The sequence below is a fragment of the Hordeum vulgare genome, chromosome 7H (genome assembly GCF_904849725.1).
Source record: "Hordeum vulgare subsp. vulgare chromosome 7H, MorexV3_pseudomolecules_assembly, whole genome shotgun sequence".
Classification (NCBI taxonomy): Eukaryota; Viridiplantae; Streptophyta; class Magnoliopsida; order Poales; family Poaceae; genus Hordeum; species Hordeum vulgare.
This window is the reverse complement of record NC_058524.1, coordinates 525,349,359-525,359,822: the sequence shown is the minus strand read 5'-3', so window position 1 is coordinate 525,359,822 and position 10,464 is coordinate 525,349,359. Positions and strand designations below refer to the sequence as shown.

At 44.6% G+C, this 10,464-nt stretch overlaps 2 protein-coding genes across 2 annotated transcripts; both read left to right on the top strand.

Moving 5' to 3' along the window:
• Positions 1-527: 527 nt before the first annotated feature.
• On the top strand, positions 528-1,200 carry LOC123409210 (SPX domain-containing protein 1-like; the record flags this gene model as incomplete). Its single annotated transcript, XM_045102173.1, has 1 exon — positions 528-1,200. A coding segment is annotated over one exon (489 nt), but the record flags the coding sequence as incomplete, so codon positions are not given.
• A 3,926-nt stretch (positions 1,201-5,126) lies between these two features.
• On the top strand, positions 5,127-10,125 carry LOC123413373 (DNA-directed RNA polymerase III subunit RPC6-like). Its single transcript, XM_045106313.1, has 2 exons — positions 5,127-5,482; positions 9,687-10,125. Exons 1-2 carry the CDS (start codon positions 5,127-5,129, stop codon positions 10,123-10,125), a joined length of 795 nt encoding a protein of 264 aa, XP_044962248.1.
• The last annotated feature ends 339 nt before the right edge of the window (positions 10,126-10,464 follow it).

Genomic DNA, 10,464 nt, shown 5'->3' with positions numbered 1-10,464 from the left:
TTAATGAGTAGCTTGTTTTGTTGTGTTATATCTGCTGCATAATGGCTTTGGTGGACTTGCTATGACCTCAACTGGCTACACACATGCCCTATTGGCTACACATGCCCTATTGGCTACACATGCTATCATGTTAGCTTTGATGAAACAGTAACTTTTGTGTTATGCTCCTCCGAGGGATCTGCTAGTGGGGGGAATGATAAGTTACTTATGGCTGTGCTGTTCCTAAAGTGCAGCTTCTTAGCGCCGTGATAAATTTGTATGTTCGTTTCCCGTGTGTCGTTTTCTGCAGATTTCACCTAATTTATTTTTAGAATTTGGCTAACGATAAAAGTTCATTGAGTCTAAAGTGCTGATTAGTATAGTAAAAACAGAACTCAGCAATCACTCTCTTCTCTTATGGAGAACTTCCTGAGAAGGGGGGGGGGGGGGATTTGAACCTTTACTTCTGTCTACTACCACTACGTGAGTAGCTATTTGAAATTTGAGCTCCCCCCGCGTTCCACCCTAAGTTCCTTTGATTTTTCATCATCGATGATGCTTATGTTTCTGTTGCCATTACAGGACTGGTGAAGATCCTGAAGAAGTATGACAAAAGAACTGGGGCTCTGATCCGTCTGCCTTTCATCCAAAATGTTTTGCTTCAGCCTTTCTTCACCACTGACCTCCTGTACAAGCTCGTGAAGGAGTGTGAGGCCATGCTTGACCAGCTCCTGCCATCAAACAAACCATCTGCATCAGTCGAAGAGGGAAATGAAGATGGCAACACTGCGGACCAGCCTCTGAACCCCAGTTCTTCCTTGGTTAACAGCAGATGTATTCCAGAGCTTGATGAGATTGAGTTCATGGAGAGCATGTACATGAAGAGCACGGTCGCCGCGCTTAGGGCTCTGAAAGAGATCCGAAGCAAAAGCTCGACAGTCAGTGCTTTCTCTTTGCCACCTCTTCAGGGCAACAGTGCACCCGAAGAGCAGGAAAGGTGGACCAAGATATCTGTGATCGAGCAGGCTGCGAAATGACATGACTGACCGACAGACACACGGCACCTCTTACTCTTAATGTTCGCTGGAGATGCAACCAGGACCTCACCTGTTTCATTTCAGTAATTTGTATAATTCGACGATTCCTAACAGCTGTAAAACGGTGGAAATGTTCAGTGTACATTGTTAAATCATATAATGCCATCGAAACCATCAGAGTGAACCTATAAGGTTTAATTCACTACTGTGAATTAAATCGTGTACTTTTCCTGTTCTTTGGTCTGTTTGCACTAGTCAGTCTTTGGTACAGAACTGGTTTATGGATGGCACATTCAGATTTTGCATTCCAGATATCTGTGCACTATCTGTAGCACTGAAATTGGTTCTTTCACTAGAAACTTTGAAGGAAAATATGCAGGATATGTGGCCTGTGGAATGCTGCAGGACACCAGTATGGAGCTTTGCTATAGAATTTACTTTGTACTAAATCTGCAATTAATATGGATTGGAGGTAATATTATACTCTACTAGATCAGTAACACTGCTGAGGTTTTCCTGTTAATATTAGAAAATTGTGGTTACATGATTATCAGATTGATACATTATTCAGGGATAAGAATTGGGGGAGCCCCTTTGATTCGTAGGGTTCTTACACGCTCAGGAATCGAGGAATACAAATTCATGTCTGTTTGGATTCTAAAGTTTGAATTTGCATCAAACTCTGTTTGGAATAAAAGAATCTTCCCAAGATGAATGGAAAATTCCCATGAAATGTATACCAAAAGAACCCAAGATTAAATTCCCACAACTTTCAACCCTACGCACAAGAAAATTCTAAGCATTCTAAACCTTGAAATTTCCTATGAAAATATGTTGAATCAAATAAGCACCCATACTTTTTGAATGGAACTAGGAGTAAGTCTATTAAACTTTAAGGGTTAGCTACATCTATTTTAGACGTGTATTATTTTAATACTAGCCGAAACAATAAACTGGTGGGCAAAAACACAATGTGTTAGTAATAATGATGATAGAATAAAGAAATAAGTCTAGGCATTATAAACCTTAAATTTTCCTATGAAAATCTGTTGAATCAAATAAGCACTCAATACTTTTTGAACGGAACTAGGAGTAAGCCTATTACACTTTAAGGGTTAACTAGATCTATTTTAGAAGTGTATTATTTCAATTCATAAACTGGTGGGCAAAAAACACAATTTTGTTTGTGAGGATAATAGAATAAAGAAATATGTCTAGGCATTCCAAACCTTAAAATTTCCTAGTGTGTTGCTTGGGTTCACGCCAAATTATTTTGGAAACTTTTGATAGTTGGAAAATGCTCTTTTTGGAAATTTTAAAATATAAAGACTACACTGCTTGGGAGACCAAACCCATAAATTAGTCAGGATAATTTTTTGGAAGAAGATCGCCTTGTATTTCAACCCATCCCTGTTGTGAACTCGTAATTGCGCATGTGCAAAGCATATCCAATTAACACATATGAATCATGACAAAAACAATTCTTTGGACATTTGCAAATATATTTTTCTAACATTGTATATGTTTTTTTACCGACAATAATATTGACAACAAGGAAACCATAAAATTATGTAATTTTGCACACTTCCTAAGAAATGTTGTTATATGTTAGATCAAACATGTTACAAGCACAAAACAAAATCGAGCCGCCATATGTAGATCACAGAATTTCATCTCAATTTTGAAAACGTTGTTAGTTCAGTTTCTGGATGACAATCACATCTTGAGAGCAAAGACCTGAAACTTTTTTCATTAAAAGAAGATCACATAAAAAACAAATACACAAACAAAAAGAAAGAACGATTGGGCTAGTTACTTTGCAGAGTAACGATCAGATTTTCCGCGTTCTCCGTGAATATACCCCCATGCCCTTTGGGAGGGTGAGCCATTTTTTAGACTTTGTGAAGGCCCACAGAGCAGAACCTTGAGTGTTTCACTGTTTTGAAGGCGAAACGCCTCCCTTTGTTGACCCATTCTTGTTGTTCATCTCTCTTTGCATCAAGGCTATCTTTGAGAGAGAAAGAGAGAAATTTATGAGTTGTAATTTAGAAGACAAACGGTATGACAATTATGCTATGAATTTTGCAAAGGAAACACTTCTTTAAATCACCATAGTGTTAGTTTGGTCTGCTTTTATAAGTTGGTGGCTCTTAAAATAAAGAAGGAAAAAATTGTAAATATTTTCTGGAACACTGTTTGTGTTGCAAAAAAATTCCACAGCAACACCCATGTTGCAAAAATTACTCCCTCCGTTTCGAAATATAAGCCTTTTTAGAAGTTTCACTGGGGAACTATATACGAATGTACATATATATACACACACTTTAAAGTGTAGATTCACTCATTTTGCTTTGTATGTAGTCTTTTAGTAAAATTTTTAAAAAAGACTTATATTTAAAAACGAAGGAAGTAATATATTTTTTTAAGGAAAATCTAACCTACAGCGTGCGCACGGGCATCGTCCTGTGCGGCGGCTCACATACCACTCTATTCCTTCCGGCTTCTCCGCATACCGCATACGTATATAGAAATAGCTGATACAATTTGCTACAATAGTACATAGTGACAAGGAGTACTCTAGTGAGCAGCATTTTCTCACCGCAACTCGCTATGATGCACAGAAAGGAGCAGTGGGGTAGATGGTGTCAGAATGTGTGTAGGCACAGGGGCCGACTATCGCTGTGCTTTTCACTAGTCCTACTCATCATTCTAGTCTACTACAACACATAATCAGGTGATCTGATGTACATAATCAGGATTTTTTCAGACAACATGCCTCTAGATAGAATTTAAGTGACAAGCTTTGTAAACTAACGCGAGAATTAGTTTTATAACGACTTACATGCTTATATGAGACAACTGAGTATAATTAAACTAATAAACATAACAAAACAACACGTAGGGTTTAGAATAATCGACAAGCCTTTTATGAGACAACACAACAACCGGATATAATTCAAAATGACAAATCCAACAGAACACCTCAGCAACTAATTTTTTACAACAACTGACAAGCATTATGAGACAATATGATAACTAGGTAGAATTAAAATGACAAGCACAACAAAGCATTTGTGGCAAGTGGGATTGTATAAAGCATTGACAAGCTTTATGAGACAATATGACAACTAGTTAGTATTAAAGTGACAATTCAAAGCGTTTGTGACAAGTGGATTTTATAAGAAATGAAAAGCTTTATGAGACAACATGGCAACTAAATAGCACTAAAATGACAAGCACATCAAAAGAAATTGTAGCAAGTGGATTTATAAGCATTAACAAGCTTTATAAGAGTACATGCCAACTAGGTAGCATTAAAAATGACAAGCACAAAAGTTTCTGTGTGGCAACTGGATTTAAAAACACAAACAAGCTTTGTACGAAACGACACTAAAATATGGTAATTAAATTATTTCTATCACGCAAGTAAATGATTAATAATATGACAAGTGGGTTAAATAATGTGGCAAGTATGGACATAAATTTTTTTATCGAAACATGTCGATATGAGATCTAGTTTTAAAAAACTATCAACGATGAAAACGGATCATCAATCAAATTAACGGTTTTGTAGATAAAACTTTTTAAATTTTAAACATTAAGAAAAATCTTAAGGACATCATCGCATGCATGCATGCATGATGGAGTGAGGAAGAATTAGCGACAGCATAGAAATACATATGACAAGTACTATATGCATGTGCATGCAGTGTGCCGGCCCTCCCTTTTTTTTTGCAATGTTAAAAAATAAAATTTAACAATGTTGTAAAAGATTTCTGCAACATAATATTTATTGCAAAGTATTTTATAACAATACCCATGTTACAATAGTAAAAACAACGTCGAGCGCTGAATAGCTGCACCCACGACGGTTGGTGAGACGGCGGATCTTTCTGCACATTTACCATACGAAATTTGGGAAACGCTCTTTTCGGAAGCTCAAAAACTTTTCTCGGTTGCCTGGCCCGCAAGTTGTCTCGACTAGTCCTTTAAGCTTGACGGCCCAGATTAAGTAAAGGAACCGTGGGATCACAAAACCCACCCAGGCAAACCCCCGCGATCTCCTCCAAACCCAACTGCCGGCGCCGCCCACTCCTCGTCGCCCCCGCCATGCCGCCACGCAAGCGCCCGCTGGAACCGTCCTCGGGCATGCCGGCCCAACCGGACGTCAAGCCCGTCATATCTCCGGCTCCCAAATCCACCGACGCCCCCGCCTCCGCCCCGGAGGTTCAGCCCCCTGCCGCAATCCTCAACAACCTCAAGGGGCCAGAGCGGGAGGTGTACGTGCGCGTCTTCGCGGCGGGCAACAAGGGCATGTCGAGCCAGGACCTCCGCTACGCGTTGAAGCTGACCGCCCCAACGCTCACCAAGCTCACCCGCGCCCTCGTCCAGCGGGGCATCCTCAAGGAGGTCACGGATGTCCGCCACCTCGGGAAGAAGCTTAAGGTCTTCATGGACTTCAGCATGTTGGAGTTAAACACGAATACGTATACGTCCGTGTCCTAATCATGCACGTGTACCCGAGTCCGTGTTGGCTTGATAATCATTGCCGAGTAGGATTGCTGGTTGTCTGTAAGATAGCTAGTATATATACTGGTGTACCACTGTAACCTGTTATTGTACCGTGAGAATCAAAAGCAATAAAGACAAGAAACAAGGCTCGATATGAGCCTTTGGCAATAAGCCTGCGTCCTCGCGTACGTGTGTGTTCGTGGCTGCTTGAATCGATCAAGGCAAGGATCCATCAGCTGTTTCGTACGTGTGTACCACATCCATCAGGCAACGTACACAGGTCAAAGGATGGATTGCTAGTTTGGCTAGCTGTACATTGCGGGTGATCGATCGCTTCGCTTCGTCGTCGTTCGTCATCGGTCGCTGCTGTCGTCGGAAAGTACTCGGCGTCGGGTCTGGGCCAACAATTGGTATCTAGAGCAAGGTTGATCTTCTAGTAACGGAAGATCATGTCGAAGGACGACACGGACAAGCAGCTGGCGGCGTACTCCGGTGCGGCTAAAGTATTTGCTGCTCCGGCGAGTTCGGTCGTACCCACAATTTGATTGCGAGAACTTCGGGGTCTGGAAGGCCTTGATGGAGTGTGGTCTCCGCGCCAACGTGTTGTGGGATGCGGTCGATCCAGGAGGCGACGCTTTCAAGAAGGAGGGAGCTGAGCATCGGAAGGATCGGCAGGCGGCGTCGGCGATTTATTCGGTGATGCCGATGGATGTCCTTCAACACGTGATCGTCAAAGAAACGGCGAAGGAGGTGTGGGATACGTTGGAGCTCATGTTCGAGGGACACAACCGCGTCAAGCAAGCCAATCTTCAAACTCTCTTAAGGAACTATGAGACTTTGGTCATGGGCGACAATGAGTCTGTGGACGAGTTCGCTTCACGGGTTGCTACTCTCGTCAATCGAATCCGCGCACTTGGAGAAAACCTCACGGAGGCCTCGGTTGTTCGTCGGTTCTTGCGCGCGGCTCCTCCCCGGTACCTGCAAATTGTCATGGCGATCGAGCAACGCGTCGATCTCGCGACACTGTCCATTGATGATCTCGTCGGACGCTACAAGGCTCATGACGAGCGTATGCGGTACAGTCTCGGGGACGGGATGAACGATGAGCATGTCATGCTCACGCGGGCTCAGTGGCAGGCGCTGGACTCAAGGAGAGAAGGTGAGGGCTCTAGCAGTTACGCTCGCCAAGATCGTGTGCCAAACGAACAAAGTCAGAAGGACGCCAGCGATGGCGCTCCGAAGAAGAAGAAGAAGTTCGACAAGCGCAAGATCAAGTGTCATAATTGTGGCATCATGGGGCACTTCAAGTCGGAGTGCAAGAATCCCCCAAAGGAGAAGGCGCTCATGGCCCAGCAAGGAGATGAAGGTGACATGATGTTGATGTGTGAACTCGTGGACGAGGAGGATCCAGTTCTTCAAGGGTCGGCTAAAGAAATTGCCGCACTACGTGAAAGAAAAGTTTGCTCTCAAGATCATGGTTCGGAAACCCGTATCGATGCTACGGATGCGGGTGGTGATTCCGAAACTTACATCAATGCTACGGGTGTAAGTGCTATATTTGCTGGAGCGAAGGAAGCGCTCATTGCATGCGCTCAGCCGTGGAGAAGCGGCCTTGTTACAAACATGAGGGGTGATAACAAAATTCGTGTCGAAGCTACTGATGCGATGCATAAGTCTGAAATTTGTGTCGATGCTACGGACACGAATGCCACTTCGGCGTACGTGGCGCCTGAAGACCACGAATCAAAGTATGCTGATGCAAAAGTAAGCACGTGTGCACCAGCCATGTTACGTTGTCTAGTAATAGACGAAGACGTGATGTCGAAAGTCCACGAAGAGGCAAAGCGTACATGCGATGTGTCGCTGAGCAGAACATGCAAGCTAGGTGGTGACGGAGCTTGTTCTGATAAAGCGAGTTCTACGAGCGCTCGATCGAGAAGTTCTGGAGGCAGCTGTTACACCGTTGGACTAGAAAGGCCGAAGAATAGCAACAGCTATCCAGTTCGGGACGGAGCTGGTGGTGGCCTACGTGGAGGATCTTTAAGTGGTGGAACGGATGGGCTTCGCTCATCAAGAGAAGTTCCACTAGCCTGCAACTCAGGCGTGAAGGTTGTCGAGCGTGGCCGAGAAGGTGAAGGAGGTCAATCTGTATTGGTGCCTAGTTCAGGTGAAAAGTCAGGAAGCTCAACTCGGGTTGGAATTTTTGCATCACCAAATGAAACGTGCGTAGCAGAAATTTTTCTGTCGCCTCCGACAGTAATGGAGGAAAGGACACCACCACCTGTATCCATAAAGCTACAGCCGGTGTTTCATCCATATCCGGAGGATACTCTTCGGACGATTGACCCGGTAAAGATCAAAGGAAGTGGGCGAAGGTGTCTAGCAATTGCCGCGAAACCGGCAGATTTTGAAGACGCAAATACGAAGGAGTGTTGGCGTCATGCTATGAAAGAAGAGTTGGGGTCGATCCACGACAACAATGCATGGGAGCTTGTGGATCTTCCCAACAATGAAAAAACCATGGATCTCAAGTGGGAATTTACGATCAAGAAAGAAGCTGAAGGGAATTGTGTGAAGCACAAGGCGAAGCTAGTGGCCAAAGAGTACATACAAGAGGCAGGTGTGGATTTCGAAGAAGTGTTTGTTCCTGTTGCAGAGATGGAATCGGTGAGATTACTCATCGCTCTTGCGGCTCAAGAATCATGGAAGATACATCACATGGATGTAAAATCCATGGTTTTGAACGAAGGAGATGTGTATGTGAATCAACCATCGAGTTTCATCAAAGAGGAAGAAGGACACGAGGTATTGAAGCTACACAAAGTCTTGTATGGGCGACGGCAAGCCCTTCGGGCGTGCAACATCAAACTTGATCAGACTATGATTTCTCTTGGATTTGAGAAAGCCCCATTCGGGCATGCAATGTACAAGAGAGGTGAAGGAAGGGATCGTCTACTAGTTGGCATCTACGACGACGATCTATTGATAACTGGAGCATATGAAGAGGTGATTGCAAAGTTCAAGGTACAAATGAAGGAGCTTTTCAAGATGAATGATCTAGGTCTTTTGAGTTGCTACCTCGGGCCAGAGGTACATCAAAAGTCGGAAGGGGTCACACTATGCGAGGAGGCATACACAAGAAAGGTACTTGAAAACTGTGGCATGAGAGATTGCAATCCAATTGATGCTTCGATGGAACCTCGTCTTGAGTTGAGCAAGAAGGAGATGGTGAAACTACTCGGCTATAGTGATAGTGACAAGGAAGGAATTGTTGACGACCGTAAGAGTACCTCGGACGTGGCGTATTTCCTTGGTGGAAGCGTAGTAAGCTGGCTATCACGAAAGCAGAAAGTGATGACATCGACTTCAAGTGAAGCAGAGTGTCAAGATGTGTGGCTAAGGCTACACGGTGATCTCATGGATCGAGATCCGGAACAAGTGGTGCTCAAAGTTGACAGTGAGTCTATGTTTTTTCTACGCGAGGATTCAGTGCGGCGTGACAGGAGCAAGCACATTGATACGATGTATCACTACATGAAGGGCTGCGTGGAAGAAGAGAAGGCGAAGGTCAACTACAATCTCACCGATGATCAGTTGACGGACATCCTGACCAAGGCTTTGGATCGGGAGAAGTTCTTCAAGATGCGAAGAAGGATCGACGTCGGAGCTGTGACGTAACGATGTCGTGTTTAGGGGGGTGATTGTTGGAGTTAAACACGAATACGTATACGTTCGTGTCCTAATCATGCACGTGTACCCGAGTCCGTGTTGGCTTGATAATCATTGCCGAGTAGGATTGCTGGTTGTCTGTAAGATAGCTAGTATATATACTGGTGTACCCCTGTAACCTGTTATTGTACCGTGAGAATCAAAAGCAATAAAGACAAGAAACAAGGCTCGATATGAGCCTTTGGCAATAAGCCTGCGTCCTCGCGTACGTGTGTGTTCGTGGTTGCTTGAATCGATCAAGGCAAGGATCCATCAGCTGTTTCGTACGTGTGTACCACATCCATCAGGCAACGTACACAGGTCAAAGGATGGATTGCTAGTTTGGCTAGCTGTACATTGCGGGTGATCGATCGCTTCGCTTCGTCGTCGTTCGTCGTCGGTCGCTGCTGTCGTTGGAAAGTACTCGGCGTCGGGTCTGGGCCAACACAGCATGGAGCCCTCTCCCGAGATCACCGGCGGAACCTGGTACCACAACGGCCAGCTCGATACCGACACCGTGGCCGCCGTGCGCCGCAGGTGCCTCGACCAGATTGACAGGCTCGGCGCTGCCACCCCTGACATGGTCCACAAGGGCGTCGAGAGGGAAGACCCCAGGGCAGGGTACTCTATCGACCAGATCAGGGACATCCTGCAGACCATGGCGCTCGACAGGGTGCTCGAGGAGTGCATGAGCACCGGCGGGGATGGACAGTTCAGAGCGGTCAGGGCCGGGAGGATGTGCTTCCGGCGGGGTGGCGCGCCGCAGGGCGGCATCATAGATGGGATTCCATGCGGGGTTTGTCCCAGGATCGACGAGTGCTCGCCGGATGGGGTCATCTCGCCAGCCACTTGCGTCTACTACAAGAAGTGGCTGCAGATGGACTTCTAGTTCTAGGCCGCGGCGAAGGATCTTCAGCATGTGAATTGTGCTGTGCTGGGATGGATGGATTGGTGCGTCGTCGTTAGTAGTATGAACTTGTGGGACTGCCTGACTATTTGCAGTTAGTTTAGACTAGAAAAGGACCTGTGCGTTGCAACGGGAGAAAAAAAAACCACACGCTTTTAATCTTTTTATAATCATTTTGATTTATTAAAATAATGATGGAACGCGTGTTGAATAACAAAAATTACAGGATTTTTTTATAAAAATAACGTGATGGGTTTTCCGACGAAAGCAATAGCCTCTTTATTATTAAAATTAACTAGCAAAAGGGACCATGCGTTGCAA